The sequence below is a fragment of the Armigeres subalbatus genome, chromosome 2 (assembly GCF_024139115.2).
Source record: "Armigeres subalbatus isolate Guangzhou_Male chromosome 2, GZ_Asu_2, whole genome shotgun sequence".
NCBI lineage: Eukaryota > Metazoa > Arthropoda > Insecta > Diptera > Culicidae > Armigeres > Armigeres subalbatus.
This window is the reverse complement of record NC_085140.1, coordinates 169,542,639-169,567,363: the sequence shown is the minus strand read 5'-3', so window position 1 is coordinate 169,567,363 and position 24,725 is coordinate 169,542,639. Positions and strand designations below refer to the sequence as shown.

At 36.4% G+C, this 24,725-nt stretch overlaps 2 protein-coding genes across 4 annotated transcripts in view; one reads left to right on the top strand and one right to left on the bottom strand.

The window, feature by feature from the left end:
* The window catches only part of LOC134211174 (eukaryotic translation initiation factor 5B-like), a 492,524-nt gene that overhangs the window by 349,975 nt on the left and 117,824 nt on the right, over positions 1-24,725 (top strand). The gene's annotated exons all lie outside the window — the stretch shown is intronic.
* LOC134215468 (leucine-rich repeats and immunoglobulin-like domains protein sma-10) lies at positions 14,140-15,439 on the bottom strand. The gene is made up of 2 exons (XM_062694654.1): positions 15,353-15,439; positions 14,140-15,293 (listed from the first exon to the last, which is right to left on the bottom strand). The coding sequence occupies exons 1-2, from the start codon at positions 15,376-15,378 to the stop codon at positions 14,189-14,191; spliced, it is 1,131 nt and encodes a 376-aa protein (XP_062550638.1). The 5' UTR covers positions 15,379-15,439; the 3' UTR covers positions 14,140-14,188.

The following is a 24,725-nucleotide window of genomic DNA, read 5'->3' as shown; positions in this document are numbered from 1 at the left end:
ACATAAATTTATTATAAAAGTTGTGCAAATGTGGGGCGGAAATTGAAGAAAAAAACCATATAAAAAAACCAATATCAATCGACTCAGCTCGACGAATTGAGATAATGTCTATCTGTGTGTGTATGTGCTGTGCGTGTGTGTATGTATGGTGTTAGGTGGATTAATCAGGGTTTTGTAAACTCAATAACTAAGGTAAATGATGTATTTTGGACATTTGAATATATTTTGGACTTTTGGTTATATTTTGCTTGTTTTTCGACTTAGCTTTTTTTAAATAAATAGGAATCATGTGTCTCTTTGGCCTCTTTCATAATCACATTTCTAACCACATTTATGTAACAAAATAAACAAAATATAGCCAAAAGTCCAAAATATATTCAGATGTCCAAAATACCATCGTTACCCTATTGTTGATATAAAATATAGAATAGAATAGCTTTTTGGATTTTTTTTGTCATCTTACGTAATAATTATTAACATATTTTTATTATAAACCACCACCAAAATAGGGTAAATCACTACTTGGGCCTATGGACCCGATTCCCGGCTCGCTGCACAGAAAACTAAGGATTTACACTTTTTGGAAGCTGTAGGTTTATGGTTGATAATTTAAAAAAAGTCTCCCATTTATTTCGCACAATACTCAATATTTTTCAACCATTTATTTCACTCCTTATTGGTCCAATTATAGATAATAAAAATGTACATTCCGAACAATCACTCTCCGTTGCTACACCACTGAGCCGGAGTGAATCTTTCCACTTTTACAAAACGGTATTTTCATATAAACACCTACCTGAAAATCGTCACAGTTCTCGATAGAATCATTGCTTCAATCTGTTCATCACCACACAATAATTCTAAACTCACGCACTTTAATCTTTTCTATTTGTTCGTTTCACTAGAACTAATATAAACATATTAGAATACATTTAAAAATGTATCCTCAAACCGAACAAAAATTCACCTCAGCCTAAGAACTTCTAACCGCATCGTGCTGCCAGAAGGCCAGGAGTCTTTTTTAGTATGAAGAAAAAAACTTCAACGTTCATAGGAAAACTATCTAATTAGTTAACCGTATCATGTTATTTGTAATTCTCTCGATTTCAAAAAGTGACAAAAATAAAGTTTTTAAGCGTTTGGAAGTAATTTGGATGAGGGAATATATCTTTTCAATAAAATAAAAATTATTATAAATAATACTATCTGGCATCATGTCGGCGTTGAACGTGCTTAATTTTTGTTTACGTCGCATTTGCTACCGTCCCGAGAGAGAATGAGAGTAAGGTGTTGAGAGATTGAGCGAAATTTTGCTTAGGCCGGGAACCGGTTTGGAAGTGGGCCGGAAATGAAATCGCTATGACTGAAATTAGTGCTGGACCTCGTTAATTTAAATCAAATAAAAGCTTTTTCAAACGATGTTTACCAAGAAAAGCTATTTTTAAGCAGAAGTGAACCCCATTCCAGTATTGCACGGCACACGAAATTTAGGAAAAGTTGCTTCCTATCATAAATATCAATTAAATAAGTCGCATGCATGTTAGGCCGGGAATGGGGTAAGAAACCCTATCAGTTCAATTATCGTCAAAACATAAAGTTACTGTATTAAATGTTGGACATTCCGTATAAAAATAGGCGTTTTTGCTATCACTATCAACAGGGTAATAACAATGTGCAAAATACAGCCATTAAAAGATTTTTAAATTTCCAGAGGTGAATCAGCCAAGAGCTGAAAGAAAAAAAAAATAAATTCAAATTGATATCGATACTCTTCAGGAAGAAACTATGCACAGTATAGAAAAACTGACTCATCTCGTCCGATCTACGCATCTCAGGCAATCAATGAGGGGAAGAACGCTGTAGCAGCATTCCCCGTCCGTACTTCCGATTTACTTCCGAAATGCGCACGCTCGCACGATTTAGAGATGATGTTGAAGAAATTTCCCATAAATTTTCTACTTCCGCACTTCGCTGCGCAGAATAGAAAGGCAAAAGAAAAGAAGAAAAAAGATCAATTTTTTACTTCCTACAGCTCTTAGTAGGGTTTGCTGCGCTCGGTCTCTCTATTCCGGAACGGAAATAAATACTTCCGGATGTTATTTTTTCTGCTTTTCTATTTCGCTGTTTGCTTCTTCTAGCCGCAACCAACGAAAGGTCGGCCGGCCGGCCGGCAGGCAGGGGTTTCACTTTTCTTGTAACTATTTTTGCCTCTCTTCGCCGCCGCCAGCAGTGCTCTTAATGAATTGGTAAAGTGCTTCAAATATGTTTGTGGCATTTGCCCCTTTTCCCCCTTGCTTTAAGCATCATTCGCAGCAGCTGCCTCTGGCTTAGGACTAATCAGCATGATCCGGGAAGAGTTCTTCTAACCAGCTCGAGCTGATGGGAAAATGACGGTTGGAATAGAGATTGCCAAATGCATTCATATGTTGAGAAATAATTCGTACGTTAAGGCTAAGCATGTGTGTCTTATATGTCGTACATTTGATACTGCCTCGTTATATTTCAAAGTACTGTCGTGCGGTGCTTCTTTTGACTCCGAGGGCTACTTTGGGTTTTTGATTTTCTAAAAAAATAAATGAAAAAAATACTAAATTTGAAACAGAAAGTTGCCATCCAACTATCCACAAGGCACCCAATGGTGGTATTGGCAATTTTATAGTAATTTACGATATAATTCTTGTTTCAAAATGTCCGAAAAAGCTCCCGCACGACGGTACCCATATTCATACTACCCAAAAGAGTGCAATTAAAATCATATGAACTGTTTCTTATTTTGTAATTTCTTCAGTAGCGATGTTAGCAAAAAAAACTGACGAAAATATTTTCTAGTTTGAATTTTTCATTGGTTTTTATCGGTAAACTGCAGAAACATTGCTCAAAGTTGAAGGAAGCCGAAAGCAATGAAGTATAGAACCGAATTATATCGCAAGCGACCGACGAGTATGATATGTTTTGTTTATTAGAAGGTGAAAGAATGCAGAGGGCCATCAGAGAACAATATTAATTGAAATCGCAGTTATTCTGTCTAATGTGCATCTAAGAACGGCTTGGATAGTAGTTACTATGTACCAATGAATTTGTGATAGATAACATATATATCTTAAAGATACGACATCTTGAAAAAAAAAGTTGGACGAACCCCTTTTCCAATGTCAATCATACTCCCCGATCCGGATCTAGCGGAAATGCGTGCAAATGTTACATTCCGGTTTTCATCTGAAATTTATAAATGGAACGATAACATTTGGGAAACTTGTTACACCTACTTGATTGCCCTTTTTATTGGAATTATGTTACGGTAGTTTGGTGGGAAAGAGAGTAGGACTTCGTTCACCCAACCAGAGGATGGCAGATTTTAATACAATTCTGCATAAGAACCTTACAGAAACTGTATAAAGTTTTGGCATATACAATTTCAAAAGATTTTAATACAACCATTAATACAGTATCTGTATTAAAAGCTGACATTTCTTGTATTAAATTAAAACGTTGCAGAATTGCCCAAGATTTTATACCTATAATAAAGATTAAAAAAGTATCTACGGTATTGATTGCAATGCTTCAGAAGGCGAATGTGGTGATGATCGTTCTGCGTTATTATCTATTTCACGGGCCATTACATTCTAATCAATGCACATTAATATAATCATCTTTCAAGATGAACTACTATGGCGCTGTGATAATTGATTGATGTATGATGGTCCATCGATATAATTCTTGCTTGAGGAAAATGTAATTCTGAGCTGGAATGAGTTTACGATCTGGGAGTTGACTGGAACCTATATTGACTCATAGATGGAGGAAAGTTGTGTAAATTTTGGGAATTGCCTACACCCGGAAATATTTATAAAGCATTCGCTGATTTTCATACAAAATGGTCATGTTTGAGTATCAAAATTTCGATATTTGGCATCCCAGCCTAAAATGACCAGAATTTCCAATTCATGATTTTTTTTTGTATGCATGCTTACTGAAAAGGCACGTTTTAATTGGAAATAATTATGATCCCACTTTTATATATCCAACGTGGATAATCGTACAACTCGTGCTGAAAACGTCATCTTTTTGCAACTAGTTGCACAAACTACTATTATCCAATCGTGTTGTCGATTGTTATTAATAAATAACGGCTACGCAGTCTACGTTTCAATCCTTTGAGACTAAGCTGCCGTTAATTGAAGATATCCCAAGTAACAATTCTTTGGCCGTTGGGTTTTATATGAATTTTATTATGGTCACGAACAATGCTAACGAACAAAGGTTTTATATCACTCTCGAGATATCCATAAAACTCTTATAAACCATGTTTTAAAACTAAACTTTTTGTAAGCTTTGAAGTTTTAATAATAGTTTTATTATTGCTTTCAAATGCGTCATAAAACTAGTTTGGGTCACTGCACAATGGGGAAATCCGATTTCAAAGGTGGAAAAAATTGATAACTTTCTTCACGAACAACTTACGGAAGAGATCAGGAGCCTACTCGAAAGGGAATTTTGCAAAGAATTCAGTGAGTGCTGTTTCATGGACGTGTAACGCTTCTGTATGTAGTTATTGAGCTCGTTTTGCCCTAATGCCCCATATATTGCGAGTTTCCAAACTATTTGTCATTTTATCTTTAAGACATTGTTCTAAAATTGTGTTTATCTTTTCACTGTGGATCCATAGAAGGGCACTAAATATATTTTGTTGGTAAAAGTTGGAAATTTAAGGGATTTTGGGGTCAAATAAGCATCAAAGTGCATTTTATGTGCAATTTCTATGTATTCTGTAAAAATAGTAATATTTGCAGATAAGTGTTGATATTATTGTCCCAAAGTGTTGAACAGATATTGACAAATGTTTGCTGAACGAAAATTAATTAAATAAATCGTTTACAAATGTTTTATTTGATTATTTGTTGAGTAAAAAACGATTTTTAAAAACTTTTGAATAACACCGATGCCAAACATTTCCAAACCATACCCGATAGCACTACTAAACAAGAATAGTCATCTGTTATGAGTCTTGATGTGATCATAGATAGGAGGTGATGGGAGATACTCTTTTTTCTTACCTTTTTGCCCAAATTCCCCTATAAAATAATATAGCTCAATGATTTCGAGCAAGGAAATGATGTAGTAATGTTAATTTAGTCGATATTTTCCAATGATATAATAAAAATAACGAATAATCATATAATTCATTAAAAATATTGAATTATAGGGGATTTAGTGGTCATACAGCTCATTTAATGTAATTTTTTAAAATAGGATAACATTTTTCACAGACGACGCACATAGATGATTAAGGGCTTATTCGAAAGGGAGTTTTCCAAAAAATTCAGTTAGACATGTTTTGTAGACGTGAGACACTTCTGTATGTAGTTATTAAGCTAGTTTTGCCCCAATGTCGCATACATCACAGTTTATCATATTTTTCGTGCTTTTATCTTTCAAGTATTGTACTAAAGATGCCTTCTTCTCTTCATTATAGATTCATACATAGCACAATACATATTTTGTTGGAAAAAGTTGGAAATTTAAGGGATTTTGGGGTCAAATAATCATCAGTGTGCATCTATGTGAATTTTTCATGTATTCTGTAAAAAAAATAATACCCAAGAAATCATTTGCACTATATTACGTCAAATAATCATTTAGGGTTAATATACGGTGGTTTAAAAACATGTAAGTATTGAAGTAGCTCCTAATATGGTCAATTTTGGCAAAATCTACAGCATCAATGTTACTCCATCATTACTTAACCCAGAATCATTGAGCTATATTATTTTATAAGGGGACTTTGGGTGAAACGTCATGAGAAAAGAATATTTCTTATTTACTCCTATCTATTGTCATATCGACTAATATATTTACTCTTATCTAGTTGTGCAAACGGGTATGGTTTGGGAATGATTGGCATCGGCGCTTTTCAGAAGCATTTAAAAAATCGTGTGTTACCCAATAAATCACAAAACAAGACACTTGCGACACTAACTTCATTAGTTATTGTTTCGCAAACATTTATCAATGCCTGTAGAACATTTTGGGAGAATAATAATAATTTTATTATTTACTATGTCTGAAACTTGATTATGCATATGTACAACATGTGATAGATTTAGTTCGGAAAAGGTATTGGAGGGTAACCGCCCCTTCGGTGGGGTTTGATCCCACGACCCCAGTTCGCATGACAGGTGCTTTCCCTACTAAGCTACGAAGGACCTCCGTCGTCCACCGCAGCTTAGCGGGTACTGATGAAACCAAATTCCCAGCACCAGGTACCAGCCGATCTCTCGCAATACATTTTCAGAACTAACTCTCTCAAATGTATTTTTGTACACATCATGTCAACCAAGTAGGATGAGTATTTAGTATTGTCCGGCTCCTACACACTTGCTTCATCAGCAACGGCGCTCAATGAAGTAGGGTTGTGTGAGGTTGTGCCAGTTTGGTCGTCAGATCCCAACACGACCACACAAGCGAAGAGAGATCGCCACTCGAGATCAGTACATTCAAAGTTCACTTCACTTTGAATGTACTGATCTCAGTAACGATGAAAAAAATTCAATTATATAATAATTCCACTCCGGGTGGCTTAATACCCGGCATATAGGCAATTAACTTTGAATGTACGAATTTTATTATTTTTCACAGAATACATGATAAGTTCACGTAAAGTGCAATTTAGTACATATTGAACCCTAAAATCCCTTAAGTTTCCAACTTTTTCCAACAAAATATGTATAGTGCTATGTATGGATCTATAATGAAGAGGAGAACACATCTTTAGTACAATAATTGGAAGATAGAAGCACGAAAAATATGAGAAACTGTGATTATGCGACATTGGGGCAAAACGAGCTTAATAACTACATACAGAAGTGTCTCAAGTCTACAAAACATTTTTCTCTGAATTTCTTGGAAAACTCCCTTTCGAATAAGCCCTTAATCTTCTATGTGTGTCGTCTGTAAAAAATGTTATCTCATTTTGAATAAAAAATTACATTAAATGAGCTGTATGACCCCTAAATCCCCTATAGTTCAATATTTTTAATAAATTATATGATTATTTGTTATTTTCATTATATCATTGGAAAATATCGACTAAATTAACATTACTACATCATTTCCTTGCTCGAAATCATTGAGCTATATTATTTTATAGAATTCGGGCAAAAGGTAAGAAAAAAGAGTATCTCCCATCACCTCCTATCTATGATCACATCAAGACTCATAACAGATGACTATTCTTGTTTAGTAGTGCTATCGGGTATGGTTTGGAAATGTTTGGCATCGGTGTTATTCAAAAGTTTTTAAAAATCGTTTTTTACTCAACAAATAATCAAATAAAACATTTGTGAAACGATTTATTTCATTAATTTTCGTTCAGCAAACATTTGTCAATATCTGTTCAACACTTTGGGACAATAATATCAACACTTATCTGTAAATATTACTATTTTTTACAGAATACATGAAAATTGCACATAAAATGCACTTTGATGCTTATTTGACCCCAAAATCCCTTAAATTTCCAACTTTTACCAACAAAATATATTTAGTGCCCTTCTATGGATCCACAGTGAAGAGATAAACACAATTTTAGAACAATGTCTTAAAGATAAAATGACAAATAGTTTGGAAACTCGCGATATATGGGGCATTAGGGCAAAACGAGCTCAATAACTACATACAGCAGCGTTACACGTCCACGAAACAGCACTCACTGAATTCTTTGCAAAATTCCCTTTCGAATAAGCTCTTGATCTCTTCTGTAAGTTGTTCGTGAAGAAAGTTATCAATTTTTTCCACCTTTGAAATCGGATTTCCCCATTGTGCACTGCTTTAGAACTACTCAACGTTACTCGATCTATGCGTTATGTCGAATTTGGAAAGCAGTGTTGCTGTATAACTTATACGTGAATCATGCAATAAGACGCATAATGAGGTTAGCGTTATCCTAGTTAAAGAATTTGCCCTTGTTACATACACACATATTTGATTCCTACAAATTAACTTAAAATACGAAAATACCCTATATTCGTAGGTTCACTAATTTCAGGATATTACTAGCATTCGTAGATTTCTTATACGGAACCGCAAATCCGCCGAGAGCTTTAATTTCCACAGATTTGGCATCGTTGCCCGTAGGATGTGCTTCCAGCCTCAGCCACTATGCTGCATGTTATCGAACTGAAGGTCATCTGTTGTAGGGAAGTGTAATCATGACAAAGTTTTATAACAAGTTTAAAACGGTCATGAAGAAATCAAGGAGAAATATTGAGGTTATCACAAAAGCCATTGAGCTATTTATCGCCAGATTTTTTGTATTCATTAAAAGGAATGTCGCATTGTAGAAATAATGATCAACGTCATAGCCGTGATTGAAAAAATACATCATCTTCTTCTTCTAATTGGCATTACATCCCCACACTGAGACAGAGACGCCTCGCAGCTAAGTGTTCATTAAGCACTTCCACAGTTATTAACTGCGAGGTTTCTAAGCCAGGTTACCATTTTTGCATCCGTATATCATGAGGCTGGCACGATGATACTTTTATGCCCAGGGAAGTCGAGACAATTTCCAACCCGAAAATTGCCTAGACCGGCAACGGGAATCGAATCCAGCCACCCTCAGCATGGTCTTGCTTTGTAGCCGCGCGTCTTACCTCACGGCTAAGGAGGGCCCCAAAAAAATACATCAATAATGATCAAATAGACTATTCTTTAGTGGAATTAAATTATTTCTGAGGTTTTTTGATAATAGCACGGTTACTTTATTACAAACTATTTTATTTTAAGCAGTTTGGAAAATAATTTAATATCCTATTTTCATGTGATTATTCGATAATTTCGAGGCGCGTTGATTATAAGCTTCTAAAAACTTAATATTCACGAAATATTTGGTTGCGCATGTCATTCTGTTGTATGAATCACTTAAATAATACTTCATTTTCAACATCAACCATTATAAGTAAAATCAGAAGCATTATTTTCCACACATCAGCTTTATATAGGGGATATTGTTATCTAGTGAAAATAAAAACAAAAAAGCAATGGAACGACAATAAATATAGTCCATAATATGAAATTGAAACAGTTTTATTGTTACTCTTATGATGGTCACGACAACCTCTTATAGAGTATCAACAAATTCAATACAATTTTTCATTGCAGTTTACTACTCTTAATGCGGTTTTCATAACTTCTTATAGATTGGCCGGAAGGGTATCTTAATGATGTTATGAAGAGGTTTTGGTGGAGTCATTAGTTTTTTTTTAGCAACTTGTCATGAAAGCCTAGAGCATGATAAATTTTAAAATGTTACTTGGGATGTGACAAATTTGGTTAAAATACGAAATCGAAAGATCTGGACTAATCACTGCTCTCTGGACGAAATCAATACATCCATCATCCGACAAGACCTAATGCTGACCGTAATTAAATAAATGGGCTACTCTTTGCTGGTTGCATTTTAATTTTTATCATCGGGCACTCCTGTGCCTGCTCCATCGTATTCAAGTATGAGAATTGATGTATCTTTGTTTTTGTACAACAGATAATTCATTATCTAAGCATAGTAATAATTGTTTTCGGTGAGCAGTCAAACAAAAAAAATCAATAATACGATACTGACGATCGCTTCCTAAAATTGTCGCCGGTTGATGAGTAAGCATAGCTGAAATGCGTAAGTCAGTCATATAATCGAAGGCACGTACGCACGGCACTTTGCCGGTTGCTAGCAAGGAAACCGACCGGCCCGTATGAACACTTCACCAGTGTTAGACAGCCGATTTGGGTGGTTCTTCTCTAGAATGTTAGCTGGCTGGCTATGGCTTCTGTAGAGAGGCGAAGCGCGATGACGGCGTTATTTACTTTGTCGGTGTTTAAATTTTAGTTCCGGTTTTAATTAACACACCCCTGCCCCGGTGCCGGACGGACGAGAACCGAACGCGTGTTTACGAGGTGTGGGGTTTTTGGATGAATGGAATTTGTTTTCGTCAGGGAAGACCGGTTCACGCAGGCTCGAACAGAGTCGTGACAGTTTACCACTTGGGGTAGCGCATGGAAGGTTGTTTTCTGTGGAAGAGCTTCCAAGCGTTTCTTTTTGTTTATGTTGCACGAGCAGCGAGAAATGCATTTTTTTGTCATTCTTTTATTTTGTTATTATAATGGAGTTAAACATTCGTCATTTATCCGGAGTATAAAACACTTATTTTTACATTTCCTGTTTCACAATTGGCAGTCAAACATTCTTCATAATGTTTCATAATCCCTGTGTAAACCAGACAAATTTACTTACAAATTTTTTGGCCTGTTTTTGTTATCCTTTCTAGTCCATTTACAGAATGCTAAAAATGTACCCTTAGCAGATTGTAAACAAAATCTGTACTTTTTATTTCGCGATGTAATGAATTGTTACAGTGGAATGGATAATTTACCTGTCCTCTCAAAGTAAAAAAAAACTTGGAATCACATCATCATCCTAAGCGAAAATGATCCAAGAATGTACACAACAAATCCTGAAAGTACCCAAAAGTCTGTAGTTGTACAAAGCACTCCAAATAAGGTAAAATGGTTCTAGTACCGATTTGTTATAGAATAGTTACTGCACCCGAACAGACGAAAATGGCTCAGAGTAATAATGAATCTTGATGTGATAGCAAAATGTGATATGGACATACATTGTTATTTAAATGATATTTCGGTGAAAAATGTTGATATTGTTGCCTGTTATTTTATTTATATCATCCAACTTCATATAATGTTTTGTTATTCAGTACGTAGCTTTTGTCCGGGCAGCCAATTCAACTAGTATTGTGTCACTAGGGTAACGACACTTTTTGCATTCCTTCACTAACTCTGAAGAATAGCACTAAAAACGCAGGTACCTATAGACCATTCCGATCATTATAAATACACTAAGAAATAGTCGGCAATTGGAATGGCGTTTGATATTTCATGAAAATGTCGATTCGTCTTATAGATTACATCTTACTCTTTCACATGATATATTAGCTTCGATTTTTTGGCTGAACATTAAAAAAAATATGTAATTAATTGTTAATATGTAAAAATATGTTAAACATTAAAAAAAATAGATTATTTTTGGAATGTGTTTTTTCGTAAATTACCTAGAAAAACCCAGATTAATCCACCTAGCGGCGATGGTGCCTTTCTCGTGCATCGTAAAATGTACTGAAAAAATCACATAGGAAATGTCAAAAAAGCACTTTAGGGGGATAGATCGCATATTTTCTATCATTTTGCATGTTTTTGCATTAATTATCATTCTTGAAAAAAAAATTTTTTTTTTCGATTTTGATTTTTTTTTCCAAGGGGGGACCCTTGGGATAAAACAATGTTGTGTCAATATTTCCGAAATTCAATGTCCGATCAGGCCAAGTGTCAATAGCAAACAATGGGACCGCATTCCCGTTGAATGCAACTTGTTGCGAGTAAATCAGGTAATGCTAAGTTCAAAAGTGTGTCTACAAAATTTGTACACATACACACATACACACACACACACACATACATACATACACACAAACAGACATCACCTCAATTCGTCGAGCTGAGTCGATTGGTATATAACACTATGGGTCTCCGAGCCTTCTATCAAAAGTTTGGTTTTGGAGTGAAATTATAGCCTTTACGTATACTTAGTATACGAGAAAGGCAAAACGTATAACTGTTAAATCAGTATAATTTTCAATACAGATGCATAAAAAAGTCTGTCTTGTTGCATTAACGACGAGATTTGGTTGAAAAATGATTTCAATGACCAGGAATTTCCGATTTCGGAAATGGAATAATTCTGATGAGTATGGATATGGCTTCAGAATCAGACCCTTTTCAAGTACGAGATATCTTGGGGTTTGATCTGGACACTAATGACACAGACCACATTGATCCAAAAAGTAAAAAACTGGTTTAGTGAAAACGAGAGCTCGAAATAATTTTAAAAGGTTTTTTTTGGGGCTAGTCGCATTTGATTTGAAATTGTTCTAATTCTCGTCCGATTGCAATTATTTAATTTTCAAAATCCATAACGCTTGTTAAATGAGTGCAAAAAACAGATCGAAATAGAAATATGAAAAAAATTATGTTATAGCTGAAAACATATTGTGCAAAATCCTCAAAACATAAAATAAAAGTAAAAATTCATAGAACATGACAAATATTCGAAACATTCTTCGAAAACTCGATGCTATATGAAAGTAAATAAAAGTTTGGGCCATATGTAACCATAAAACAGTAGATTACTTGCAAAAAAAAATGGAATTATTCAATAAACAAAGTGTATTTATTATTATCGGAACGGTCTATAAACGACTCCATATATATAGCCGGGGTTCTGCCAAATCGCACCAAGCGTTAACAAAAAATTAGTCATTTTTCTCCCCAAGCTTTCGCTTAGCAGATTTAATTGATTAAAAATCGTATTCCCACTACCCCTTAACTAAGGATATTCTACAACAAATGTGTGGATGAATTGATATGAAATGATTTCCATTATTTTTACGATCAAAATATCACAAGTAAATCAATAAGCCGCATGATGTGTTTCGGCAGAATCCCTACCAAATGAGATTATTGTGTGGTGCTACCGAGCTGAATTGAAAAGTTTTGGCTCATTCTGGTACGCGTCCTTTATTCAGAGTTAGATATTGTATGCAACTCAGGTGTATCGATTGTACCATACCGAGTAGGGTGGCTCAAATTAGTATGGGAAAAACTTTGTTCAATGTTTGTGATGGGCCGCCCTCTTATTCGGTTCTATTTGATGCCCTGATGCTCTGGACAAAATTTCAGCCAAATCGGTCAACGTTTGGCCAGTGCTAAACTCGTTGAAAGTTTATATGGAGAAATGTATGCAGAAACATCCAAAAACAGTAAATTGCAGCTGGACTACACAACTTACGATGAAGAACTATGATACTCATTCAGATCTTGGAGAATTTAATACAGATTGTTATGCAGAAAACCGCGAGAAGATTCGAGTTTGTCCGGCTAAGTTATTAGCATTTCTCTGCAGTAGGGTTTGAGCAAATTTCGTTTCTTTTACATTTGAAAAGAAATAAATTCACCCCTACAACACTCCAGTAAAATGCTAATATCTTTGCGTAATAATCTCTAATCTTCTCGCGGTTTTCAGCATAACATTCTGTATTTTATTTTACAAGAACTGAATGAGTATCATGGTTCTTTATCGTAAATTGGGTTGTTTAGGGGTATACATGTTTTTACATATTCTGAATCTGCATAAAAAATTGAGCCTAACCCCAATTTTTCAGAATTTTTGGAGCCCCGGAACTATTTTTAATTTGCATTTTAAATTTATATGGGACTAAAAATTTGTTCTTATGCTGCATGGGCCAACTGTCATTCTATGGATGTTAGTGTCATTCTATCGATAAAAATGGCTTATTGTTTGCTATACAAAAATGAAAATAAATGGTTTACAAACAAAATAAAAATATGTTGGAGATCAGAAGAGCATGCTCTTTATGTTAAACTATAAAAAACCTCATATTTTTCTCTGCTCAACAACCCAATTGTGCAGTCCAACTGCATATCACTGTTTTTGGATGTTTCTGCATACATTTTTTCATATAAACTTCCAACGAGTTTAGCACTGCCCAAACGTTGACCGATTTGGCTGAATTTTTGTCCAGAGCATCAGGGCATCAAATAGAACCGAATGAGAGGGCGGCCCATCAAAAAATTTGAAAAAATGTTTTTTGAGCCACCCTAATACCGAGACTCAACAAACAAAATTGGAAAGTAAAAGCTGAGCAAGCAACGAAAATAAGCCTTCCCGGATTGTGTGGAACTACCAAAACTAGAGGAATATAAAATCCCCAGGGCACACTTTTCAACACACTTTCTGCAAACGATACAAAGGCCGAAACAACATAAAAGCAGGATTTTGTTTAATTGACAAACAACCGTCGTGTCCTGCTCGACAGAAAACGGTATGCGCGGGAAAGAGAGAGAGAGAATAAAAAGGAAACAATGAATGGCGACAGCGGAGAATAACTTTGAAGCTTCGTGATGAGGCCGTCGACCGGAAGGCTTACCAGGGCGGAAATCCTTTCTTCCGGTCTGGTTGCCTGGAACTCGAACTGAGACGACCAAACAAAACAACAATTTTATGTTTTTACAACTTTATTATGCTAGCACCATAAACACATCTCGCTCAGCTGTGCATATTTATGTTACGTGACATTCGTAGACTGTTCAGCTCATACAGTTGGGTTGTCTTCCTGACAAGTTCGTTGCTTGCTGCGCTGATTTCCTTTGAAATTAGGTTCAGAAAGCCGATTCTTATTTGTGCAGAGATTAGTCTTTCATCGATGCTTTGCATTTGTAGCCTTTCAAGTCGTAGGTTTTGCGTGAGGTTAAAACGATTTACTAATTTGTCGATTCCATCGGGTGCACTCAATGCCATTTGCTCCAAATAATTCTCGTGACAGACCACTTTCATTGGGGCCAGGTGCCTCTTAACTCGTTTGAACATTAACAAGCTGTTGACTTGCATTTGTCTACCGCAGTTCCAAGGATTATAATTCAAATCAACTTCCTCGATGGTAGGGAAGCTCCGTTCCAATGAAAACGTATTCAGCGTTGAAATCTGATTCATGGAAATGTTGAAATCTTTGAGATCCCTCATGACAACATTATTACCAAGATCAAAATGCACAATGTTGTTCCCGGCTAGCACTAACCTTCTTAAAGAAGGCAGCTGCAAATATCCACGGAAATCGATTTCCTTGATCAAATTATTTCCTAGGTCCAATGTTTTCAAACGTTTCAATTTGGAAAACATATTCCAACTGACACTGGTTATCAGATTGTTGTTCAAGCCAAGGATTACTAGCGTTTGTATTTCGCTCACAAACGTGGCATCTAGCAGCTGATTATAATTCAGCCGCAGCATCCAAACCTTTAACTGCGCTGCCGAATCAAATTCCACCGTTCTAATTCTGTTGTGAATGATCTCTGCGTATTCCAGAGTATCCCGTAGGAAAAATCGCTCCACTTCCGAATGGGTCACGGTTAGTCTTTTAGTTTTGTTGCTCATGCGAGAAGCAACAGCACGGTCAAAGTTCCGAATAGATCCGTAGTTGATCTCCAAATCCACCGGCGGAAAGAATACTCGAAACAGGGTGGTTTCATTGTTGATGAAAACATTCTCCAAGATGCAGTTTTTCTGAACTGTGTAGACTCCGAAGTCGATTCGTTTGCAGTTGAACAGCCAGGTGCTAGCGGTATGGAAGAAGATTATGAAAGTCAAAATGGTCCTAGAATTCAAAAATAAGGTTAGGTTCAATGATGGATTTTATACTTTTAAACCAGTTACGTAAGGATGCTGCTTTGCAAATCCATTGCAAGCTGGCCGACGAGTAGTTATATTCTGTATGTTTCGATTAGAGAAGGTCTTATCAGTAGTAATACAGAAATCAGACTAGCTGATCGCCAATGTTCAAGCATTCGGTGAATTTCTCAATCTTTGCAAATGTAGAGAACGATCGTTTAATCCTAAACATTATTCTTCTAAAATTGAGTGCGAATAAAATCCTAGTCAATTTTACTTAGTCAATATGGATTGGTTTTATTTGCTTTAAGTTTGATTAAGTTGTGATGGCAATAGAAGAGAGATCATTGTTGCCTTCACTATTATTTATTTGCTCAGACTAAGGCCGGAGTGGCCTGTGCAGTGCATAAAAGCTGAATCGGTCCATGGCTGCACGTCGCCAACCACGCAGTCTACGGAAGGTCCACCTGATGGATCCACCTTGCTCGCTGCGCACGTCGCCTTCCCGAGTAACACACTTGTTACAAACTGGTGTCTGTGACTTCTATTGGACCAGATTAAGTCATTTAGAAGTTGCTGTAACCGAATTTATTGAATTGTGCTGCTAGTGTTCTTGTGCCCGTCGGATCGTTGTCGAAAACCATTTTCACCGGATTAGAAGAACCATTTGGGCAACTTCTCTATTCCCGTCCCCAATGTCTACAACTCGGACGCATAACAACCGTATTACTTGGGCTATAAGTACATGGCTAGTATCTCCAGGTTTGCAGTGATATACAGAAAATCAAGCCATTTGATTGGATAACGCCTGAGTAATGAACACTAAGGAATATGAGTGCTGTCTAAATAATGCTTCTCTCTTATCGATTGAAGAATTGTTTTTCTGTTTGATTGTTTTTTTTTTCAATTGATGAAATAACAACAGCGTGTGCCAAGCAGTGATGAACATAAAAAAGGACACACCAAGGCACCAAACCAGACTCAACACAAATAACAATAATTAAATAAATTTAAATTCAAATTGATATTATAATAATATTTAAAAGAAAAGAAGAATATCAAATTTAATAAAAAAATGAACAGTATAAAAATTTAAAATTAATTTTAAATGTTAAAATCCCAAATTCAAAATTTTAAAGTAGTCCGATTCGAATATTAAAAAAAAACAGTTGTGTCGTCCCCTCGTATTTTTTGCCCAAAAATAATATTTTGGGAGGCCAACAAAAAAAATCAGTTTAATCAAAGTTAATTGCCTATGTTCCGGGTATTAAACCACCCGACATGGACATTTATTTACAATGTTCTTAAACTTAGATGTGAATATGCACATTACGTGGAAAAGTTTGGTTTGAAAAATGTATTGGAAGTAACCACTTTCCTTTCGATGGGACTCGAACCCACGATCCTCAGTACGCTAGACTGATGCTTTAATCAACTAAGCCACGAAGGACCTCCGTCGGCCTTTTCGTAACTTAGCGGATACTGAATGAGCCAGCGGCTACTGAATTTCCAAAACATTCTTTTACAAATCCGAGGAGTCTTTTGTTTTTTTTTTCATTTTTGTATTTATTTTTTATTATCCCCTCCTCGGCCAGTGGGACATGATTTTAATAAAATATTTGTAATTGTAACGGCCTTGAAAAAAATAATATTTGGAAATATGCATTGAAAACTGCTAATAATATTTCGAAACAAAAAATAAAAGTAAAACATCAAAATCAATAATTAATATCTAATAATTGAAAAAACGAAATAAATTTAAAATAATACATAAAAATTTAAAATCAATAATTTAAAATCTATAGGGGAACTGTACCGGTTTTGGCCATGGTTTTATTATTTCCAACAAGGGTTTTATTATTTCCAACAAGGGTTTTATTATTTCTCTCACGCTTCTACTGATCAATTATGTTAGAAAAATATGTATTTTTCAGGGTTGGCCAAATTAGGCACTAAGGTGGCCAAAACCGGTGCACTTCCCCTATACATAAAAATGTATTTCTGTCTGTCTGACCCTTATAGACTCAAAAATTACTGAACCGATCAGCGTGGTAATTTGTGTACAGGGGTTTTTTGGACCGGGGAAGTTTCTCAAGATGGTTAAGATCCCTTCCCGCTTTAGGCATGTGGAGGTTTTTGAAGACCAGAAATGTTTCTATGATGGTTTGAGCTCCTATACAAATAAAAGACTGATTTCGAGAACTAACCAAGCAAATGGATCCAGATTTGGCATGTATAGGAAAAAAAATTTTTGAAGTTTTCTGTGCCAAATGAAATAGAATCGCAGGGCAAACATTAGAACTTAAATTGTGAATACAAAATAAATGTTTGTGCTAACTAATTCATTTTGGGCGAGACAAAGTTTGACGGGTCAGCTAGTAAAAAAATCAAATCCCAAAATTTTACAATCAAAGTTTAAAATTAAAATCAAAATTTAAAAATCATTACTCAAAAATTTCTAAGTTCAAAATTTGAAATTTGAAAAAAATCACAATTCAAAAATTCAAAGTCCAAAAGTCAAAATTCAAACATGTAAATTCATTTCCATATTCAAAAATCAAATATAAGCTTAGCTTAGCTTAGCTTGATTGACTGTACCCATTGGCCGAGAAACAATTGAATAGTTTTCTCGAGTCTAGAAAGCTTCTCTCACTGTACGTACATGCTTCGGAGTTTCTTTAATTTATTTATTTTGGAGCAGGGAAAAGACCGCTTGAGTAGGGCGGAAAACCTCCTCTTCTTTTCATATTCTCAGAGATTACATTTTCCAACAGATACAATGTTTACTTAAAACTATTACAATTTGCAGATTCTTAGTACTAAATATCCTGACTAACATTAAACTAGAGTGTATTAGTTTGGGGGCGGCAAGTATTTTTCCGAAGGTTGAAGCGAGAGATATGAAAATCAAATTCAGTTGCACAACGATTAAAAATGCGGCACATACTAGTGAATGGTTCATTATGTCCATAATTTGTGCGTGCACCCTGGAAGATCAAAAATGAATTGAGTCGATGCTGACGGTAGGGAACATTTAGATTAATCAGGGAGAGTAAATGTGGGCAATCAATTCTGGATTGTAGAAGGTCCGCCAGAATAATTCAAGACCAATAACGATGCCGGCCACGTCCTCACAGTCAATTAGGATAAGGGGAGGAATATTAGTTCGACACTCATTGCTACAAGAGACCGAGGAATCCTCTGCATCTCCATGAGCGCACTGGAAAGGAATAGTATGTTAGTTGGGAAGGAAATATATTGGAAATCGCCTTGGTAAGCGACTAATTATTTCTTTTGAACGACGTTATATTCATGAAAATTAAAAAAAAAACGGAAAAGCAAAGCGTGTTTTACTTATTTTCCCGAAGACTTATTCGATATTTTAATTACTTCGCGATGCCAAAAACACGCACTGCACAACGCTTGCTCTATGGCTACTGCAAACCTTTGAAAATCGCGCTTGTTTCGACCGGAGCAAAGCGCAATACATGCGCATGAGCCACCGAACACAAGATAGATATTTAATTTTTTCCCGACGACTAAAACACGTACTGCACTTACTTGTTCTATGGCTACTGCAAATTATCGAAGATCGCGCGAAGATCGACCGGAGCAAAGCGCAATACATGCGCATGAGCCACCGAACACAAGATAGATATTCAATTATTTTCCCGACGACTAAAACTCGCACTGCACTTACTTGCTAGATGGCTACTGCTAACTCTATACTCAAAAATCAAATTTAAGAATTAAAACTTACAATATTGAAAATCAAAATTTAGTAATCAAAATTCATACAAATTCCAATATAATTCAGAATATTTCAAGCTTGAAAATCAAAATTCAAGAATCAGAATTCAAAATCCAAAATTAAAAATTCAACCAAATTCGAAATTCAAAATTTATAGTAAAAACCCTGATTAATCCACCAAGTGGTGTTGGTACCTTTCTCGTGCATTAGATTTACCAATTTTTTTTTAAGCGTGTCTTGTATATAAATATAGTATTTTGGCCATAAGTTCTGAGCCTATTTTCCTAGGTATACGAGAAAGGCAAAAATTCAAAAATCTACATTCAAAATTCGAATAGGGTCTGTATTCCAAATCAAATAATCAAAATCACAAAATTCAAAATTTGAAGTTCAAAATAAAAACCCAGATTAAGCCACCTAGCATTGGTGGTGCCTTTCTCGGATTTAGTCAAGACATCAACCTTATATGGGGCTTATGTGATTCGATATACTATTTTTTCATAATTTTTTAACGCAATGACCGATCGTTACTTAATTGATACTTGATGGGCTACAGCTCTTCGATGTACCTACGCTAAATGGAGTATCCTTCTCTACTGGATTCGATCCTGGGCCAATCGCTTCCAGTCGCCCTGAACATTGAGCGCCCTCAGGTCCTCTTCAACTGCAAAAAGCCATCGTGTACGCGGCCTTCCACGAAGCCTGCGGCCTCTTCCGGGTTCTCTACTAAATATTATCTTCGCTTGACGTTCTTCCGGCATACGAACAACGTGTCCAGCCCACCGTAGTCTGCCGTGTTGTAGAAGCTTAATAATATCCAGCCCTTTATATACCTGGTACAATTCGTAAATCATGCGACGCCGCCAGATACCATTCTCTCGTTTACCGCCGAGTATTGTCCGCAGCACCTTACGCTCAAACACTCCGAAAGCTCTCCGATCAGCCTCCTTTAACGTCCATGTTTCATGGCCGTATAAAGCCACCGGAAGAATCAGAGTAGTATACAGCGCGAGTTTTGTTTTCATTTGCTGACTACGGGACTTAAGCCGGTTACGAAGTCCGCAATAAGCCCTATTTGCAGCTGCAATACGCCTTTTCACCTCGCGGGTAACATCATTATCGCACGTCACTAATGTTACAAGATACACACGTTCTTCCACCACTTTAAATTTTTCACCATCCAACACCATTTCACTATCACCACCATTAATGAACCCATGTTGATTGCCAGATCGTGAGTCCAATCCTCGCTGTCTCCCTCTTAAAAGGCACAAAAGCCTCTTCCACGGCACGGCGATCAATTCTGATATCGTCCGCAAAACCCAGGAGCATATGCGATCTTGTGATAATGGTACCGCTTCTTTGCACGCCAGCTCTCCTATTTAATCGCTCCCTCGAGCGCTACATTGAACAGTAGATTCGAGAGTGCATCACCCTGCTTTAATCCATCTAAGGTAACAAATGACGTCGATATTTCATCCGCAACCCTTACACTTGATTTCGATCCATCCAACGTTATACGAATCAGCCGTATTAGTTTCGCCGGAAAACCATGTTCAAGCATAATTTGCCATAATTCATTCCGTTTCACTGAATCGTACGCCGCTTTGATATCAGTAAACAGATGATGTGTCTGCATGTTGTACTCCCGGAATTTATTAAGGATTTGTCTCAAGGTAAACATTTGATCCGTTGTTGATCGGCACTAACGAAAACCTGCTTGGTATTCGCCGACGAAGGACTCTTCAAGCGGTCTCAATCAGTTGAACAGAATAGGGGACATAATTTTGTACGCCGAATTAAGGAAGATTATTCCTCGGTAATTGGCGCACTCCAGTCTGTGCCCTTTCTTAAAGAGATGGCAAATGAGGCCGTCCAACCAGCTAGCAGGCATTTCCTCGTCTACCCATATTTTCGACATAATATGGTGCAGAACTTCATGAAGAGCTGCTCACTGCCATGATTGAGAAGTTCAGCCGGGAGCGGGTCCTTCCCCGCAGCCTTATTGTTTTTCAGCTCTTTAATAGCTTTTTAAACCTCATCTAGTGTAGGTGACTCCACAACTTGTCCATCGTCGCTAACATTTATTCTGTTCACCGATGCACTGTCACTTCCACTATTCAACAAAGTTTCGAAGCGTTGCTTCCACCTGGCAGCCACTTCGGTTTTATCTGTCAGCAAATTCCCTTGTTGGTCGTTGCACATGACGGGAGATGGCGCTGTCTTTCTCCGCACGCCATTGACATATCGTTCTGCTCCGCATATCGTTCTGCTCCATTTTTTCCTGCTCCTCACTAATAACTTGTTCTTCGTACTCTTTCTTCTTCCTGCAGTGGGTTCGTTTTTCGGCTGCTCTTGCTTTCTTGTACCGATCTCTATTCGATCGGGTACCCGACACCAACATTTGGCTTCTGGCAACGTTCTTCTCGTCTGTCACTCTCTGACACTCCACATCGAACCAACCCGTCCTGGGTCGCCTCTGTGCAGTGCCTACCACTTCTCGTGCTGTTGTGCTCACCGCTCCAAGGATCGACTCCCATAGATCGTTGATGTTGTCGCTAACGTTGATTGCACTTATCCGTTCGTCGAGCTTCTGGAGGTACTCGGCAGATCCATCCGCCGACCGATCGTTATCAAATTCAATAGTGATCAACAAGCCTTTGTTCCCTGTCGAATAAAACTTGTTGCGAGAAAATCGGTTAAGGATTACTATACGAAAAGTTGTCTAATGTTTTTCGGTTTTCGTGTGCACACACACACATACACACGGACAGACAGATATTTGCTCAGTTCGACGAGCTGAGTCGTCATGTATGATGATAGCCTTTCGGTACAATTTTGGGTTGTATGACATTCGCCAGAAAGTCATTTGCCAGAAGGCATTTTGCCAGAATCAATTTGCCAGAATGGACCATTCCCCAGAAAGCCGTTTGCCAGAATGCACCATTCCCCAGAAAGCCATTCGCCAGAATGCACCATTCCCCAGAATTGGTCATCTTCTATTTGTTTAAGAAAATTATTTTGAGCTTTTTAGTGGAATGTCTTCACTTGTCATAAGACGAGTTTGTACCCGAGTCGAAGTCGAGTCAAGTACGAGACACTGAAGACGCCCTTACTGTTGAGTTCGAAATACGTATCTGTCAAGGTACAATCAAGTGGTGGAATTAAATGGGAAGGTACAAACTCGTCTTATGACAAGTGGCATCTTCTATTTGCCATTCACGCGTTTGCCCAGTATGCACAATAATTCATAACGCCATGAAATTTTGGCATATCCCATAAGCCAAATTATTTTGCAGTTACTTGGCTGTCAAACATTTCCCGCTCTTCGAATTTCTCTTTCCATGCTCCATAAGGGCGCATAAATGCGTGAGACTCTACATGATTTTACGATGGTTTACATACATCCTGCTCCAACTAGCTGCTGAGTCTCGTGAAATTTCGTAACGAGTGCTTTTTAGTTGTATTCCTACTAATTTTCCATTTTTTTTTTCCAATTTTCCAAACAAAACTCAAACTAAGTTTTTTTTCGCATAATAATAACAATACTTTTCAATATAAGATCTTAAATGAACATAACCCCAATCTTCAATGCTTGGCTCCGGCACAATAGAAAATATTGGCTTCAGTTTGACAACCAAATCGAGTCTATTCGCACCATACAGGTGGGTATGATACCATCTCAAAAAGAAGGCGCTTGGCCGGATTAAGGCAATGGTGAATGTGATCCCTTCTTTAAAAGCAGGCGTTTGCCCGGATTAATGAAATAGACGATGTGATCCCTTCTCAAAACAAAGGAGCTTGCCCTGATTCAGGCAATGGTGAATGCGATACCTTCTTTTAAAGCAGCTGCTTGCCCGAATTAAGGCTATGGTGGATGTTATTCCACCATATATTAAAAAAGTCCTTTGGCAGGATTAATGAAATGGAAGATGTGATTTCTTCTTTGAAAGTAGCCGCTTGCCCGGATTAAGGCAAGGGTGGATGTTATTCCTTCTTTAAAAATAGGCGCTTGTCCGGATTAAGGCAATGGTGGATGTGATCCATTCTTTGAAAATAGGCATTTGCTAAAGCAATGGTGGTTGGGAACATTTTTTTTAAAGAACGCGCTTGCTCCGATTAAGGCAAGGGTAGATGTTATCCCTTCTTTAAAAGTGGGTGTTTGCCCATGCCCGTGTTTGAATATGGCAATTATGGATATGATTCCTTCTTTAGGAGTAGACATTTTGCATTGCCTAGACTTTTTTTTTGTAGATATAGCTTCTTCAATAGCCGTCCAGTATGGTTTAAAATAATATTATCCAATTGTAGGTATGATTCAATTTTTAAAATGAAGTCTGTGTCTGGAATGAGGCGAAGAAATATGATATCCATTCGTAAGCAGTTTGTTTGGTTTTAGACAAACATTATTGTAATTTTTGACAAATAGTATCCATAAACTGTCTAATATGTTAAATAATATCTTTTATGAAAATTAGTTATACCGAAAATCCCTTCATTAGTAAACAATGCCAAATTCCCGTTAAGCAAAATTTCCTTCTTAATATAATTATTTTTCTATTCTTCAGCCACCAAAATAATCCGAATCTCCAGTCTTACTATTTCTGGAGAATGGTACAATCTGGCAAATTACATTCTGGCAAATTGTCTATTCTGGGGAATGGCTTTCTGGCATATGGTCCATTCTGGCAAATGGGTTTCTGGCAAAAATCATTCTGGAAAATTGATTCTGGCAAATGGTTTTCTGGCAAATGTCATACAATCCAATTTTGTTGCACGAGAAAGGCAAAAATTCAAAGACAAAAATTTAAAATTCAAAACTCAGATTTCAAAATTTAAAAGAAAAATTTCAAAATTTAAAAGAAAAGTTTCAAAATTCATAATTGATAAATTCAAAATTTGACGTTCAAAATTCAAAAATTTAAAATTAAAATTTTAAATTCAAAATCCAAAAATTCAAAAGTCAAAATTTAAAATTTTAAAACCAAAATTTAAATTTCAAAAACCAAAAAATCAAAATTCAAAGTTTAAATATTCAAAAATTCAAAGTTTAATCTTAAACCAAAAATAAAATTTAAACATTAAACCAGGCATTGCAATATCATCTGAGCACAAAATATTATCTTTGCTTGTGCAATGATGTTATCCTTAATCAGAGAACACACTGAAAAGATATTAACATTTGAGCATTCAATGATGATCCTGATGATGAGTGCATTTTGGTGTTTGTTTACGTTATGAAAGTGATGCTCCAACAATAGTTGTGAAAAAATGTTTCTCTGAGTCGAACATTGAACTTTGTTTTTACTAAAGGGATAGATAACTTAGATCAAAAACCCATAATTTCATCAGTATGTTTGCTGTGAATATCAAATGATGGGATGGTTTGCAATGCCTGCATACTAAAAAATTATCAATATTACAAGTGTGACGTTATTGAAAAAAAAGCCCATGACATGAACTGAATCGTATAATTCTCAATGCCAGATGTTTTAAAATTACATGTCATGAAACTTAAACTCAGCGCTCGGTGCGACGACGCAACTAACGCTCAAGTAGTCGATGATTTGATGTTGTAAAATGTTTATTCAGTACAAAGCGCGTAACCTGTTATACATCCATCACCCCTTTTTCAAGAAACGAAGATAGTTGAGTGGTAACGTGTTA